This window comes from Centroberyx gerrardi, chromosome 5 (assembly GCF_048128805.1).
Source record: "Centroberyx gerrardi isolate f3 chromosome 5, fCenGer3.hap1.cur.20231027, whole genome shotgun sequence".
In the NCBI taxonomy this organism is placed as follows: domain Eukaryota; kingdom Metazoa; phylum Chordata; class Actinopteri; order Beryciformes; family Berycidae; genus Centroberyx; species Centroberyx gerrardi.
This window is the reverse complement of record NC_136001.1, coordinates 25,654,951-25,672,741: the sequence shown is the minus strand read 5'-3', so window position 1 is coordinate 25,672,741 and position 17,791 is coordinate 25,654,951. Positions and strand designations below refer to the sequence as shown.

The window sequence follows — 17,791 nt, the reverse complement described above, 5'->3', positions numbered from 1 at the left end:
TACACTTCAACAAATAAAATGACTGATATGAATTTGGGAGTAAAAGCCTGCCCCCATTCTGATTTATTCATGGCTCTCGGATTGTTTCGACTGTTCAGGAAAGCTCCGATCGTTTGTCTTTATCCCACATTTATTGAATTATTTCCATCTCAACGAATGCAGGACATGTGGATATATTTTTTCTATTGTTATAGGTAAAAGGCATCCAAGGGGTTGGTCTATTGTGGGGGATTATCTGAAGCAGTAGCCTACATGGTCCAAGTGAGCGGCAAAACCTGTTTCAGACAACGGGTTAGGCTTGCAGGCTCTTGGAAACGCTTCCCCAAACGACACACATTTATTTCACAAAGAAAACACATTTCTAATACATAAGAGCTAGACCCTGAGCATTTTACAAACATATTGTCAGCGCCTATTTCTAGCAGTTTCTCTCCCAAAAAAGCCTGACTTGTGATCCTGGTCAGAGGATTGAACAGCATGATGTGCGAAGTGCCAGCAGTGAAATATTTATTCCTTGTTCAGTCATTATGATTGTGCATTACAGTGTTTTATTAAAAAGTAGTGACCCATTCAATCTTTTGGTTTGCGCATTGTGTAGCTAATTTATTTAGTTAACATATTACAGTGAATGAGAATTAATCAACTCGAGGGCATTTCCTTAACATGACACCTTCAATAACATATCGAATTGCATTTTCATGGCAAAAAAATGCCACTTAACGAAAGTGGGTCGATTATATATGCAATCTATTCTAGTTCAACCATTAACTAAGTGTTGAATCCACTGGGGATTGGACAAAATAAAGCCTCTCAACGACTGATCAGACAAAACCCCAGTAAGAATGAATGCAAATAGAGAGTAAGCATTCTCCTCAGTTTGGTTTTTTTTTTCTTTTTACGCATGTTAGAAATTTTGGTCTAGATTTTTGGATGTGTGATATTTTATTGTGTGTGTGAAGATGGAAGTCGGCAGTGTGATGTAGCCGGGCTCAGAGGCATATAGGCGGCAGAACATGCGCAGTGGCCATTTGTGCCATATTGGAATGAGGTCGTGAACGAGAACTGCGTCAAGCTAGCACGAGACAGCCGCAACAATACCAGAAGTAAGGAGATTTTACCTTCAAAACAAAAGCATTGCTGTTACTTAGACAACCGTTGAAACGCGTGCTCATCAGTTAGCGTTTTATTTTGAAATGTACGACCGGAAGTCCTGATTTTTACTCGTGCTAGCTTGACGCTGCTGTGAACGAGCAGGCGGAGAGGAACGGCATCTAAAAAGCGACTTGGAAAAACTACTTACCGGTAAGAGACGAATTTTGCGACTAAATATTCACATACTGTGTGTTGTTTGTCATGGATTCCTACTGGTGTTTTGCATTTTGGTGCTGCGTTCGTCTTTTTTCCCGTCTCTCAAAAAGATGAGTCGGGCTCGGTCGAGTGTAAGCGCCCTTATTGCTCGCCAGCCTGCTCTTATTGCTCAAGCCGTGACGTTCAGTAACTTGACTTGGACACAGGCGATTTTACCATGTGCCCAGCGAGTCCCATACGGCCGATATGCATCTGGCACCACATTCTGATTCATTAGGCAGTTATTTATTTTTTTCTTCATCGGTATTTGACATGTTCTCCTCAGTGTGAAAGTTAGACCGTCGGCGCTGTAGTCTCTCTGCAAAGCCATTGCGTTAATGGCCCATCTCTATTGCTGAATGCTGCGGTTAGTCTGTACAAGCAAAGCAATCTTAAGCTATCGTTCAAGGATTCTGTGGAAATTTCCATTCATTTGCCCTTGAATAACTCAATATATTTCTTACATGTCGAAGTCTTACATAATAAAGGTTGCACGACCTCAGCCGAATCGTGTTTTTCATGTGGCTCTCAATAAATAGGCTAAATAAACTCCGTCGTTTAATAAACGCCATTCGTTTTACTCTAATTTTAAGAGCAGATTTACGGGGTGATGCTCTGAAGGTTGTCATTTTGTTGACATTTTCCACGCTGGCTTATAGCAACCTATTTTTCTCCTGGCTCTTAACTTCCCTATTGTGCAACTTGAGTGACCCTGGCAGCGCTGCTCCAGTTGACGTGCCGCTATGCAATGGCAACAAGCAACGTTATTGCAATTGCCTAAGGAGCAGTTGAATGGAATAGCGTTTTTATTTACGTGTGCTTCATGCATGAAATATGGATTTTTCATTTCAGTGTCTCGTTTGCTTTCAACTTAGCAGGGCGGCCAGTTGACAGAATTAGAGGTCAGTTTGGACAGAGCCTGGTGGATTACCATCCACTGAGCAGGCCAACTGGGATCCTCCTGTTTGACATTGGGCTACAATAAAACCCTTTGTTGGCATCCCCAGTGCCTACATTATTGCTGTTTGGTGTATTTAAATTTACTTTAAAAGGTGTTGGCCGGTGTTCCTAAGAAACCACATGGGAACCAAGTCCTGTTTGGCAGCCACAGAGTTACTACAATAATCTATGTTCTCACTTTATCAACACAACATGCTATTATCAGGGATGTAGTGGAGGGTAAATCTACCTAAACTCTGTTTACATGCCTGTTTAGGCTTGCATAAATGTTTGTGACTGTTTGTGATATATAATACACACCATGGTAGGTAGTATCAAACTGATGTAAGTTAGCCTATATGAGAAAAAAATTGAATCTAATCAGTTTTTGTTTGTGTTATGCTGATCACCAACTGGAGGTCAGAGTTTAGCCATCTTTTAATGTAATGTCGTCAGGTGGTGAGTAAGCCATAATAAGCCCGTGGTGTTTGAGGAAGAACCCAGTGAGAGATGTCAGTTTGCCTGTGCTGATTTCATTATTTGGTGAATAAGAATAGTGCCAGACTTAGTTAGCATTGTTCACAATGTAGCTTTTACCGAACCCAAATTGCTTTCATTTACATTTCTTGGCGAAGCCCTGCTCTGTGTGAATATATATCTTGTCAGATTGCATTTCCTGCCCAGGGACCTCAGTGGTGCAGAAAGGCTTGTTTGGAAATGCTCGACAGCATGCTAAGTACTGATGAAAATATGATTCAATAAGTGCTTGTAAGGAGGATGTAGTGAGGATCTCAGTTGTCTTTGTGTGTGTGTGTGTGTGTGTGTGTGTGTGTGTGAGTACGTTTGCGTGGGTGTGTGTGCATTTGGCCCTTTCTCTTTCAGGTTCAGTCAGTTAACGGGTGGTGAAGAAAGAGTCAGGCAGACTGCTGCTGGTAACTGTGGTCCGCGTAGCCCATTTATATGAAACAGGGGAAGTTGCTTGTCTTCCTGTCTGTACAAGGCTAGCTGTGCTATTATGTTCAGTTTAGTGCTGCAATAACAGACAGCTCATACCGCAGAAGAATTCATAGCAAATCTTAAAAGCTCATCTCCAAAAATTTCAAAAGATAGGCCGAATTGCCTGAAAATTAAATACCAGTAGAGGTATCACCAAACGCAGCCATCAGTTTTATTCCTGTCAGATTGTCTAAATGTCTGATTCAGTTTAATTTTGTTCATGTTGCATAAAAACATTCACAAATAGAGAAAAGGCATGAAAAAATATTGTGTAGTTGAAGAGGCTCCAATGGGCTTGTGGGTTAACCTACCCAAGAAGAAGAAGAAGAATCAACCTAAAATCCCATCATGCTGTCATAAATGTTAAAAATCTGTAAAGCTCAGCATCAGGTGTTAGAACACAGCCTTCTAATTCTCAGTCTGAGCTTTTGGAAATGTCTCCACTGCTCTTTTTTTTTGCTCCCTTATGTTGGGAGTGTGACCTCAAGGACAATGAGGCCCTCTGGTGTGTGTGTGTGTGTGTTTGTGTGTGTGCTGGAGAGGGGGGGAGAAAGAGAGAGTGGGGGGGAGAGAGAGAGCGAGGGAGAGAGAGACCGGGGCAGGGCGTCGGGGTCGTGGGTGAAAGGCGGTGCTGATCCCGGCGGAGCACGGGGGTCGGGGCGGCCGTCCGGTGGTCAAGGGGGGGTGGGGAGGGGTGTTGGGGCGTCTGACGGCGGCCTCGTCTTTAATAGAGACGTCAGACATGACAAAGACGGGCCTGACAGGCCGGCTGAAAGGAGCTGCCGTGACAGAGCAGCTATCCTCCGCATCCCATACACCAAACTCCCAACTATTGTCACGCCCAGTGCTCCCTCCTAGACACTTTATAAATGCCATCTCTCTCGTTGCATTAACTTTATTTCATCCTCTTTTCACAGTGCTGGGGGGGGGGGGGGTGTGGGGAGTGGGGTTGGGGGGCATTTCGATGTGTCAAACTTTGATGTGTATCCACATTCACGTCAGGGAACTGTTTGAAATCTTTACTTCGGGGCAGCAGTAGTAGGTATTAGCTTATGTTGAGAAGCCGGGTCACTCGGTGCTGGGGCAATTTTCAGCAGCCTAAATGAGCCTCAGAAGTAGAAGTGGTCTACGTTTGGGAGCTGGATGAGATTAACATGGTTTAATATGGTTCCCAGTCACATACCATCTGGTGTGTCACTTAGGTGGTAGCCTATGCCTTCCTAATGAATGACAGATATGCACCATGTAATTTCTGATTTTATTCGCTGCTTCTCATCTTTTCTATTGATCGAGTTCGGGACTGGTTAGAAGGGCTTGAATGTTAATGTATTAACTTTCCCGAAGCTTTTTTTCTCTGGGCTATTTTATTATTAAGTTTGGAAAGAGCAAACAAAGTTTAATTTTAGAATTAGTATGGCATAAGCATCTGAACAAATGCTGATTCATTTCATTTTGGCCTTGAAGCAGGCTTTGCTGCTATTGGTAAGTTTCAAATTAGCCTTGTTAAAATTCATAATTCATATTTTTTTCCTCTCAAAAATAATTGAGCTTTGGAAGCAGTATGGGTGCTTTCTTGGGTGTCTGCAGCATGCTAGCTGACACATTGGGAGGAGGTAGCACGGTTGCTCTTGGTGCTTGTTAGCAGCATGTTGCTGGTATATTGATTCTTTAGAATGTTGATGTGTTGGCTTGTTAGTCTTGGTTGTCTGCAGCGTGCTAGCTGACATATTGTTTGTGAGTCCATATCAGCTGGAGTTACATATCATATGATATGGTAGATGGAGTGAGTTGTGGTACACTGTTAGCTCTTGGCGTAATTGTTTGCTGACACAATTTGGTTTCTGAACTGCTGAGCGGGCCTCGAGCCAGCAGTGTCAGCCGTCCCATTAGCTTATTTTTGTTGAAATCAATAGAAAGTTCAGAAATTATAGAGTAATTCTGGGAACTAGGGATACGTCTGAGTATAAATGCAGGGTAGTGTACTGTAGGTGACTGTAAGAGTGGGTGTTGGAGGGTGGGGGGTTATGAGATGCCAGAAATCACTGTTGAGCCTTGTGGAGCCTAATTCAACAAAACATCTGTGATGGGAGGAAACCACTTGATAACTCACACACTCACACACTCAACCCTGTAACATTTAGATAAGATGACTGGTGAATGGTGCTTCCTGTCTGGTGGTACTGTAGATTTATGACAGAATAGCCTGATGTCCTCTATAGTCACCATTTGGTGGTTAGTACATCGTTCCTTTTACTATCTGAACTGGGCTTCTGTATGAATGCTCACCTTGGATTATGGCTCAAAGGATTGCAACATCAAATCCTGTGCATTGGTAAATGTATCTTTGGGTTTGCAAATTCTTCATATACACGGCTGTTTTATTGTCTGCCTTGTCCCACATGTGGAGATCCAACTTCTTGCATTTCTCTCTTTTTCTCTCTCTCAGATCTCCTTGTATCTTTGTCTGTTGCCAGAGTTTTTGATCAATGCTCATTCATTTGCCCCCACTAGATAATAATCCTCCTCCTCAGAGCGTCTAGACTTGGCCTTTAGGGGGCATCAACATGAGTCAGGAGTCGCTGGAGTCCGGTAAGACCTATTCTATCAACAGCTGCATGAAATGAGCGGGATAAAATGTTGGAAAGTAGGTTGGAAAAAAGAAACATTTTGTGTGTGTGTGTGTGATCCAGATGGGGACTCTGGTCAGGATGTGTCTGACTTTAACTGGGACGATTACCTGGAGGAGAATGGAGCCGTGTCTGTGCCCCATCACTCCTTCAAACATGTGAGTCCCGACAACCTGCACAGCTAACACTCACTTCAGAGCACAAATGGAAAATCCACTTCAGTTGTAAATGTGCAAGTAAACGGCGCTCCTGTCTCTCTCTCTTCCTGTCTCCCTCTCTCAGGTGGACCAGGGCCTGCAGACGGGCCTGACCCCAGGCATGAAGCTGGAGGTGTGTGTGCGCTCGGAGGCCGACGGTCCTTACTGGGTGGCCAACATCATCACTACATGTGGCCAGCTGCTGCTGCTGCGCTACGAGGGATACCAGGACGACCGGCGTGCCGACTTCTGGTGCGACATCATGACGGCAGACCTCCACCCTCTGGGCTGGAGCCGGCAGCAGGGCAAGACCATGAGAGCCCCCGAGGGTGAGGCATGGCTGGGGGGTTGGGGGGGCGGGGGAATTTTTTCGATCATCTGCAGTCCACAGCCAATCTGATTTTGTGTGCTTCCTTGTTTCCCATGTTATTTCGTTTCATGAACAATAGTTCCGCCTGGCAAGAGCAAAATGGGCAAGAAATTGATTCCAGCCATTCAAAGCTTCCCAGTTATCTACAACTTATTTGAAAATCCAAGGAAACTGACATCACGTTGTTTGCCAAGTGATCTCTGGGAAGTGAAAAAACACAAGTCACAAAATTGTGTTCACAAAAAATGAGGATCTTGCAGATTACCACTTTATAAAAACTAAAGTAAAATTTATTTTGTTCTTGTAGAAGGCATCTGACAACATAACAAATTGGCTCCAAATTATGTTTACTTGCATCATGCCTGAAAACTAGATTTCCACTTCAGGCATTTAGCTGACACTCCGATCCAGAGTGACTTGCTCAAGGACACTTTGAAAGGATAGCTGGCTGTTGTGGGGATTGAACCTGAGTCCGCCTGGTTGTGAGACGGTCTGTCTAACCACTGGACCAGGCTGCCACTGGTTAATAAAGTGAACTGTGTGTGTGGTCCACCTCAGGTGTGCGTGAGAAGCACCAGGACTGGGAGGCTCTGCTGGAAAAGGCCCTGGCTGAGGAGTGTAGTGCGCCCGCCAACCTGCTGGAATTGGTAAGACAGGGGAAGGGAGACGCTCTCTTCCTTATGAAACTCACACCCAGGGTGGGGCTTTGAACACGAGGCACTGGCAGTCTCTTTCTCAAGTCTCTGTCTGTGCCAAGAACAAGCTGCTGTATCACAGTCTTGATTTGATTTATTTGACATCTTTAAAAACACATAAAGCATCAATAAAATCATTGAGGATGTCACAATCAAGCAGACTTTTCCCATTATGGTTAAGATGGCAAGGCAAGTTAGGTAAATACAGTTGACACTAAAAAAAACACCCAGTTGACGGTTTTTACCCTCTGAACTGTTCTGTTGTTGTTATACTGTTGTCGTTGTATTTATTGTCCTTGTAGTGCAGGTGTAAAGCACCAAACACTTAATCTATTTTTCCTTGTGTATATGCCCTATTTTTAATAGGAGAGAGCCAGGACACAAGCTTTTCACTGCATTGAGATGTACTGACTTTTTTTTTTACAATAGACTTGAAGGTGGAAAAATCTGAGAGTTTATATTTAAAATCAAGTCTTGCATGCATACACTGCATGAAGCCTCAAGTCTCAAATATACAAGGCTATGTGCGTTTGTTTACTGCACCCAGGGATGCCATTGAAATTCACTCTCAGAACGGTCTGTGAAATTCTTCCATTAGTTAGCTTTCACTGACTTTGCTTCAGTTCTACCACTTAGCCATGCAGCACGTTCTCTCCCTATACAAATTCCTTGCCTTGCCTGGGCGTGTGTTCATTTGTGTTTGCGATCGCATGTGTGCCTTATCAACATCTCACTCGCCCCCTCACCCCCACCCCCACCCCTCCCCCTTCAGCCCCAGCGGGGTCGGGACCCAGTGGAGCTCCTGTGTGCAGGCTGCTATGTGGAGCTGCAGGACAGCGCTGACCCGGCGCTGGCCTGGGCCGCCGAGGTGGAGGAGAACGTTGGAGGAAGGCTGAAGCTGCGCCTGGTGGGCACCGAGGGCCTCCCAGACACACCCGCCACCCTCTGGCTCTACTACCTCCACCCACGCCTCCACCCACCCGGCTGGGCCAAAGAGCGCGGCTGCACCCTCAGGCCCCCTGCAGGTCAGTGGCACTGTCATGGGTTGGGTTTTATATTTAGAAACAAAGGATTTTTTTTTTTTTTTAAAGGAAAATGATTTCTTGCTCGGTGGGTGTTTCACTGCCAAAGCAGGCATGAGTAATAATTTTTGATGGAAGGCCACATGAAGAATTCACAATGCCATGGCAGACTGAATGTGTTTTTGTTTTTTTAACACAGCTAGTCTGAAGGTTTTTTCATGCCCATTCATGTAGCTTAACCCTATGTTTAAAATTCAGGTAGAATTATATAAACAAATACTTGGCCAGAAACTAACAGCAATAATCTGATTTTACTTTTCATAGAGAGAGAGCAGCTTTCAATTTGCAATACAGCATTACCATGTGCCATACATAATAAATGATTGGATCAGATATAATTAATTCTTAACCGTAGCCTACTCACCCCATCAGATCAGCTGAATTTAAGTCTGTTATTTTTCTCCACTTGTCACTTGTCACATTATGTGAAAGAGTTTCAAACTCACTGGTTTTAATGAGGTATGCGAACAGTGCCATTGTACCATTTTCCAATGCAGAAACATTTTTGATACATTCTGACAAGTGCCCAATGATGAATAATATGGGACTAAAATTCAAAATGTCAAGATATTCCTTTAGATCTTCAAATTGATTTTCCGCACAGGATTGGATGGATCATTGTTTTCATGGCCAGGATTTGCTAATACTCTTCAACTGAATAAAGTTTGTTAATATGCGAGGTAGTAAGATGCACCGTAGGCTTTCTCTCCCTCTTGGTGCAGCTGATCCACCCGCTGGTACTGCTAATGTTTTTTAATGAAAAGCCCGATTGGTAATTTATGCAGGACTTTTATTGCCGAAATTGTGCTCTCTGTAACTGGATACTGTGCTTTTGAGAGTTAATAACAGAATTTAGTCAGTGGAAGGATTGCTTAATCCTGAATACAAAAATCGTAGTGATACATGCAGACATAACCTTTTCTACATAATTTGTATTTCATCACTTGAAAAAAGGGGTGGGAGGAAATGCTAATGCTCGGTTTGAATGTAATGAAAGATTCGTCAGATGTTCAACTTGATGGATTCTGCACAGCGCCAGAATACCTTGTTTACGGGGCCGTCTGGAACCCGGCGCCCTGTAATGAGGAGTTTGAGCCTTTTGTGATTTGGAAATTGCAGTCGACAACATTGAAATTTCAGGGTTGTTTTTTTCCTGATTAATTATGCAGCCCTGACTCTATCTTGCCCATTTCTGGCTTAAAGGGTTAGTTCATTCAAATAAGACTCCTTGTGTAGAGTAGAATTAGATCAGGTTTGGTTGGATTAAATTTGATATTCAAATTATATACACTCAGTCAGTAGGGAATCAGGTTTTGCTCTTTAGCAGCTGGTTTGTGTGTATTTGTTTGATCCAGATCTGGTGGCCCTGCGGACAGAGAAAGAGTGGGAGGAGGTGAGGCAGAGGATCAGTGAACTGCCTCAAGATGACGCTCTGACTGAGGAGTTCTGCAAGGTACGGCTAACGCTGCTCGTATTTGTGCTTCCTGATCTGACAATTTCATTGTTAATCCAATAGTTTAGATCTGATAATGATGTGGTAAGCAGACAGTTGTGACATCCTCCTCCAAATTGGATGCTGAAACATTTATGAGTGTCGAGCTGTTGAAAATGACTGTGTGTGTGTTGTTTCAGGACCAGCCTGCCATCACTGCTCACTGTTTTAAGGAAGGGATGAAACTGGAGGCTGTTGACCCCGCTGCTCCTATCTCCATCAGTCCTGCCACTGTCACCAAGGTAACTTAAGTCTCAGTAAATCTAAGTCTCTCCCATGCAGTTGTATGAATGTTCTTCCCTTGTTTGCTGGTTATTTGCTGGCGTTTTTTTTTATGTTTTCTGTCATTCTTACTAAACTGTCTTTACTTTGTCAATTCAGCAGCTGAGAATTGGTCACCCCTAGGCTTGGAAAAACACAAATATCCTCATGAACTCCAAATTTTGCAACTTAAACCACACAGCTGAGCAGATCTCCCTGACTTAACCACCAGCTGACACCTGTCCGGAAGGCTCGACGCTGCCTTTAGTGTGACTTGGAGAAAGGAAACAGATGGCGAACAGAGGGCATCCTAGGCCACTTCAGAGCTGTTGAACTAATTGACAGTGACTGGAAGTGACCCAAAACTGCCTCCTCTCCACTTCAGGTGTTCAGCGAGCAGTTCTTCTTGGTGAAGATGGACGACCTTTGTGGCATTGAGGAGTCGGAGGGTGCTGGGCGGTCCTTCCTGTGCCACAGGGACAGTCCAGGCATCTTCCCTGCACAGTGGAGCCTCAAGAACGGGGTCCCTCTCAGCCCCCCACCAGGTCAGCTACGTCACATGTGGTGCCTGTAAAACCACTTATCAGGAAATGCAGAGTGACACTGATTAGATCACTCATGCTCTCTCTGTCTCTCTCTCTCTGTTTTTTTCCTATCTGCCCTTACTTCCCACTCTGTTTCTCATTGCCCCCTCTTCTTGTGTATTTATTTTATTGTGCACAGGATACCAGGGCCCGGACTTTGACTGGGCAGACTACCTGAAACAGTGCGAGGCCGAGGCGGCTCCTCAGCCTTGCTTCCCCGCTGTAAGTCAGCCTCTGGTACTCTCAGCACTGCAATACATACGGCATGCACAGCAGAAGTGTATGTGCGTCACTGCTGGAGGCATCCTCAGATTCTATTGGCAACTTTGTAACCTTCACTTTTGGGGAGAAAAAAAATACTCTCATAGTTTACTCTCCAATGCGATCAGAAATGTTTTCACCTAAACCTCTGCCTGTCACAAACAATGAAATGTGGGGAATGAGATTTTGCCCATTTGACTGACAGCATAATAGAAAGCCATACTTTTCTCCAGTGATGACGGTGTTGGGTTGTAAATAGGCGGTCCACCTTGACTTTTGTTTCCTTTTACCAGAGAAGAATGCACAATGTTTTAAGAAATGTTGGACTGAAATCACACAGCACAATCATGCTCAAGTGTGAAAATGTTTTCTTTTTTTGTGATTTGTTATTATTATTATTATACTTTACTTTCCACTTTCAAAGACATCCGCAGCGGTGAAAATGTTTTCAAGTGAAGTTTTGGTTTTAAAGAACCCTTTCTGTTTGCCTCCCAGGAGCAGTGTGACCACAGCTTCAAAGAGGCCATGAAACTGGAGGCTGTCAACCCGCTGTCACCTGAGAACATTCACGTGGCAACAGTCACCAAGGTCAAAGGGCAATACATTTGGCTCAGCCTGGAAGGTGAGAGGGGGAGGCGGCAGGATGTGTCTGTGCTATAAGCATTTAAAAAAAAATACTTTCAAGACATGGGGGAACAAGACTTTCAAAAAGCTGTAAAGTAGATGAAAATGAACAAATTCATATTCTGTACATTCTGTATTCAATGACATATCGATTTCATTTATCATTAGTGTGTTTGGATGTGATCTCAGCTCTGTGGCTCCCCAGGTGATCAGCTGTCTTCATCTCTTCTATGTAGAAGACAGTAGTGTTAAAAAACATAACTTACAGCGTATTACATACATACACAGAAGTACTGCTATGGAGATCAAACAGTCTCATAAGGTGGCAAAAACAAATGTCACACAACTCAGAAATATATGTCAGACACCACATGTTGATGCGTAAGTTTAAGGACTGTAAAGGTGGATAAGCTGTGCTTTCGTTCAGTATGAAAAAATATGGCTCAATGTTATGGCGCAGCTACTGTACAGCAACCAGATCCCAGTTAAAATGTTAAGTTTATGGTTTAAGTTAAACCAATAATAATACAACTCCAATAATACAACTTTTTGTTTTATTGATTAGAGACCACTGAAAAATCACAAACTTATACAAAATGATTTTTCCAACACTGTGATGAAGTCTGATAGCACTCAGGTATAGAAGAGTGAAGTATCTCACTTTGGCGTCCTTGCTGTGGTAAAAATGTTGCCTGTTATATCATTAACACCGCTGACTGTGGAGTGGATGTGACTAATAGCTGTCTCTCTGTGTGTGTGTGTGTGTGTGTGTGTGTGTGTAGGACTGAAGCAGCCCATGCCAGAGCTGATTGTTCATGTGGACTCCCTGGACATCTTCCCCGTCAGCTGGTGTGAGACAAATGGCTATCCTCTCGTCTACCCCATCAAGCCCTCAGGTGTGTAGCACCGCCACACCGCACCACTGTTGGAAGGAGGGGTCAAACTGAACATGGTTTTTTTGACACTGACTTCCAAATGACATGTTGATTACACATGATAATATTATTGCCATGTTGCATTCATCTTTCCTTCTCTTTCAGTTGAGAAACAGAGGAAGATTGCTGTGGTTCAGCCCGAGAAACAGTGAGTATGAGAGTGGAGGGGAATATGATTCGTTTCTTGGTTTGATTGGATCAAGTCCCATGCCCTTCAACCTTTTTACTACTTTTTATCTCTTGACTTTACAGCAGAACCCCACCCAAGTCTTCGTCACCTGACACTGTCAAGCAGCAGGTGGCCAGCCAGTCAGAAACAGGTGAGTGGTGTGTCTCTGGTCCTGTTGAAGATATTTGCGGTAGTGATACTCGTGTGATCCCGCATTGTGATATATCCCATGTACTGACTGTCTGTGCAGTCTCTTTAAACCACATCATCGTGTTTTGTGTCCATGTGCAGGACAGGGGAATGGGAAGTACTGTTGTCCCAAGATCTACTTCAACCACCGTTGTTTCTCTGGGCCTTACCTAAACAAGGGGCGCATCGCCGAGCTGCCCCAGTTTATCGGCCCTGGGAACTGCGTCCTCGTGCTCAAAGAGGTGAGGAGGGCTGGTCCCGCTATTTACTGTATGAATAAAACAAAAACAATATTTTCTCCAAACCAATACACTGTATCAAATGGCTTGATATCAAATACACAGGTGTAAAAAGTGACTTTTTAAAGAATAAACATGCTATTTGTAAACAGCAAACATCAGTTTACCATCGTCAAATTGATACCTTGGTATAATTACCATAAACAAATAAGACCATGGTTGAGACAATTGGTAGCTTCTATCTCACACCAGTGGTATTGTTAGTGCTAATGTTTCTCAAAATGAAGACTGCGTTTCCCATAAACCCTGTTGCTTCCTGTCACATGATGTTGTTGCTCATTTGTTTACGGTAACTCTACTCATGTCTCAAAATTAATGTAGCAGTGAAGCAGTTGTAACACGTTCCAAGAATAAATGGAAACGTGAAAGCCCATACAAGATTCTCCTTACCATTCTATGCTCCACTATATTAAACCCTCCAACCTGCCAGATAAGCTCTAAGCTTGATACTGTATGTATTTCCATGGACGTGTTATATCTAGGTGTTGACTCTGCTGATAAACTCGGCCTACAAGCCCAGCCGTGTGCTGAGAGAGCTGCAGCTGGACCAGGAGGGCCGCTGGCAAGGCCATGGAGAGACACTCAAAGCCAAGTGAGGGGAAACACTATTTAATCCTCAGCTTAAAATTCTCAGCCCCATAGAAATCCTACAGGAATAGTAGAAGTGTTCACATCCAGCCTGTTGTAGGCCAGATGCTGGATTAAAAATGTACTTGAAGCACAAATGTTAATGAATAAATCTGCACAGTGGATCCCAATGCAAGCTCCCGATAGTTCATTAACGCAGAGTTTCAACCAACAGCGTCTGGGTCTCTTGTTTAACAGAGACCTTGCAGGCTGAAGCAACCTTGCTGGATAAAACATCGCTTTAATGAAATAATGGGAGCTGAATGAGTGTGTGACATCAGTGAATCAATACATTTTTACATTTGTCCCTTGAAAACCTTCGAGTCACTCTGTAAAACCTTCCTGTCACTCCGTTTTGTCTTTGTGCCATCTGTCTTTTTGCTTAATATTGTGTGGAAAAAAATGAACAATTTATCCATGTGTGATCCGCTCAAGCACTGTTTCTCTGTAAATGTCAGGTACAAAGGGAAGAGTTACCGGGCCACTGTGGAGATCGTCCGCACTGCAGACCGTGTGGCCGAGTTCTGCAGGAAAACCTGCATCAAGCTAGAGTGCTGCCCAAACCTGTTTGGACCTCGCATGGTTCTGGAGCGCTGCTCGGAGAACTGCTCCGTCCTCACCAAGACCAAATACAGTATGTGGTTTAGAGAGAGATGTGTAGCTTTGATTCAACCCACAAGGTCTCTTCTTTCAAATGAAATGTTTTATTGGATGATTGGGACACGAAGCTCAACCTTTCATATTGTTGCTTTTTTAACAGCTTAGAAATTGTACACTTCCTTGTCGGCTTATCTTCTTCCAATGCTTCATGACAATTTTGACCTGAATTCTGAGCATTTATTCAAACTTGCTCGAGTTTGGCACAAAGCTAATTAATTTCTCCTTCTTTCAGAACCATTCTAACAATTCTTTGCATTTGTGTTGCACGTGGATGTAGAAATGATTGGCGGTTACATAAACGCTCTCATAAGGAAAATGGGAATTCTGTGAAGCAGAGGGGTAGAAATGTAATTTAAAAACTGGAATAATCTGCCAGAGGCGATGCATAAGCAGGTGGGGTTGGCAGAAAATCAAAAAGGGCTTCTTCAATTTTCTGCCGAACTACTCAGTCAACACAGTCACAGATTTGTTTGAGGGATACGTTTGCTTTTTGCTGCTGCATTACAGTGTTCTGCTTATGGAACTGATGCAATTTGATAGCAACAGGCAAATGATTACACTTTGATTCTCTTCTGTGTCTTATGTTTTCTTATCACTCTAGACAGTACATATCTTCCCTGCAGATATGCTTTTACAGCCTATTAATCAATGCTCCTGCTATATAAAATATATTCAATTCAGTTGGATTAATTAATTCAGCCATTTAAATTTTATAAACACTTGATGTGACTGTATCCCTCGGAGAGTTTAACACTTGACAGTATATCAGACCTGTCAGGTAAGTCTGTTGTCTTGTCACCAGCGTATTACTATGGCAAGAAGAAGAGCAGACGTGTTGGCCGCCCACCCGGGGGTCACTCCAACCTGGAGGGAGGAGTGAAGAGGAGAGGGAGGAGGAGGAAGAGGAGGAAGCAGCTGTTTGTCCACAAGAAGAGACGCTCCTCAGCCTCACTGGACAACACGCCTGCCGGGTCTCCACAGGTACCACACACACACACACACACACACACTGTTCTCTAACAGCTTATCACGATGTTAGAAATTTGTCACTCAAACATGCACATTTGCACACAGACATGCAAACATTTTCTTTTTCCCATGACACTATCATGATATTGTGGTCATCAAGAGGCAAATGCAGGTCCGTCAGTCCGGGTTGAGACACTTGATTCCCCTATACAGATATTTAATAAATAAAAGGAGGCAAACGTTCTATTACTGCTAAACTTTAACTTTGATTCTTCACACCTTACTTGAATCTGGACTTATGAACTGTTTGCCACCCTCGTCTGGCTCGCAGGGCAGTGGAGAGGAGGAGGATCTGGACGAGGACGACTCCCTGAGTGAAGACTCCGGCTCCGAGCTGCAGGACGATCTCCAGGACGACTCTGAATATTCTGTCGGGAAGTCTCAGCCCACCACGCCATCCCCCTCCCCGCCGGCGACACCCAGGCCCACGCGCCGGCGCCGGAAACCCCGCTCTCCCTCCTTCTCCGACGATGAGAACCGCCCTCCCTCACCAAAGGTATTAACACGCTCTAAGAAGACGATTTATAAGGAAATGAAAAAGGCTCAAATTGTTTGGTTCATGAAATGTTATGTCCGATACACTTCTCAGCATCAATTGTCAGGGATAAAACGAGCTACCAGCCATGTCGCCTTGGCTGGGAGATGTGCTAGCCTGTCTGACTGTCCCCCTCTGTGTGTTTATAGACCTCAAAGACTGAGGCTCCTCAGAAGCTGTGTTTGGACACCAGCCCCCTGGAGTGGAGCGTTACTGATGTGGTTCGCTTCATCAGGACCACTGACTGTGCCCCTCTTGCACGGATCTTCCTGGATCAGGTAGCAAATGCAACACACACTCGAGACTTATGGCCACTCAGGATGAGTAGTCACTCCACTACTGCGGAAAGAGCATTATGCACTTGTATGCTGTATAAACTTGTTATCATATGTGCTTGTAGGAGATCGACGGACAGGCGCTGCTCCTGCTTAACCTCCCGACAGTGCAGGAGTGCATGGACCTGAAGCTGGGACCGGCCATCAAGCTGTGCCACCACATCGAGAGGGTCAAGCTGGCATTTTATCAGCAGTTTGCTACGTAGCTGATGGGGAACGAACAGAGACATTACTACATCCTGCTCTGTGTATCAATCCTGTGAAAAACACCGTCTTTTCTTCACTTTTCTACCACTGGACATCCTTAAGAATCCTGCGGACAGCGCTGCGAGAAGGCATCATGCATGGACATGGGAGGGATGGATGGAGCAACATTTCCCATTTCTTTTGGTGTAGAGCAACTACAGTGCTACAACTCCAGTGGTCTGTCGTGTCCATCCATTGTTTCCCACCTGCTTTGCCGTCTTAAAAAGGAATATCACTGAATTTCAGTTTTTAAATGTTCTTCTATGCCCTAGGACATTTGATATGTGTTAGTGAGGATTTACTATCGACTCCTGGAGCCAGAATTGAGAGAGAAGAGGTGACCTTCACAGTGATGTCCAACTCCATAGAACATAAATAAAAAAAAAAAAAGACCAGAACAATAGCAAGAATGATGTTTGGTGAGGATGGGGGCACGTTTGACAGGTCATTTGGATTTAAGCACTTACAAATTGTATTCAAAAAATTAATCTCAGTCATCAGTGTAGATGCTCTAGGCTGTACATTGGAATAACAATAGATTGAGCTTTTTTCTCTCTGGTTTCTAGCTTTTGGAGAGTTGTTTGTACTCACAAATACAGAGTGGACTGTCCTAGATCAAAGGAATAACAAAAAGTCTAAAATTGATTGCTATTCACTTTTAAGAGACATAGCTAGACACACTTTGTTCATTGATTCAAGTTCAGCTTACACAGGCCCCCTTTACACGTGGCTGTAACATCTTGAGAGTTTGGATTTGATTTGTATAGAGCTAAACCACATCCAAACATCCAGCTGGAAATGCTCTAATCGCCCAAACTATCTCTGGAGGTGGTCAGAGATGCTTTTGGCCACTTTAATAGCAAAGTGTAAACAGAACTAATTGACACAACTCCAACTAGGAGGCACACGCAAAGAAAACAAGTGGCAAGCTGCTCGGATAGTATTTTAAAACTAGAGACGAGTATTGATAATGGTAGATTATCAAAAATGGAGAGGGGGGGACTGAGATTAGGTGTCTGCTGTTTGGTGTGATGAAATTAATAGTATTAACAACAGTTGCATAAAATGTTCTAACCTGTCCATGACAATATCTTTATTTGTTTAGAAAAGAAGCATAACGTGATTTCCTGCATACTTGTAGTCCTAAAATGAGCCATTCGATTTCAGTGTGGACACCAGAGATGTATGTTAATGCCAAGTGTCAATGTTATCCAGACGCATGTTCATGTCAGATGTAAAAGAGGCCTTAGTCTTCAGAAGGGTTTGTTATTAAGGCTTCTACTACTTAAGAG

At 43.7% G+C, this 17,791-nt stretch overlaps 1 protein-coding gene across 2 annotated transcripts; it reads left to right on the top strand.

Annotated features, from left to right (window-relative positions):
- The first annotated feature begins 1,238 nt into the window (after window positions 1-1,238).
- Window positions 1,239-16,668, top strand: sfmbt1 (Scm like with four mbt domains 1). Of its 2 annotated transcripts, none has more exons than XM_071894674.2 (21): window positions 1,239-1,302; window positions 5,814-5,871; window positions 5,973-6,067; window positions 6,192-6,435; window positions 7,035-7,123; window positions 7,944-8,196; window positions 9,609-9,706; window positions 9,886-9,987; window positions 10,392-10,551; window positions 10,730-10,812; window positions 11,347-11,473; window positions 12,258-12,371; window positions 12,516-12,558; window positions 12,666-12,730; window positions 12,871-13,010; window positions 13,550-13,659; window positions 14,153-14,328; window positions 15,157-15,335; window positions 15,655-15,879; window positions 16,068-16,196; window positions 16,319-16,668. In XM_071894674.2, exons 2-21 carry the CDS (start codon window positions 5,847-5,849, stop codon window positions 16,457-16,459), a joined length of 2,598 nt encoding a protein of 865 aa, XP_071750775.1. In that variant the 5' UTR covers window positions 1,239-1,302; window positions 5,814-5,846; the 3' UTR covers window positions 16,460-16,668. The 2 variants fall into 2 exon arrangements, with proteins under 2 accessions (XP_071750775.1, XP_071750774.1); XM_071894673.2 differs by having other exon boundaries at window positions 12,663-12,730.
- Window positions 16,669-17,791: the final 1,123 nt, after the last annotated feature.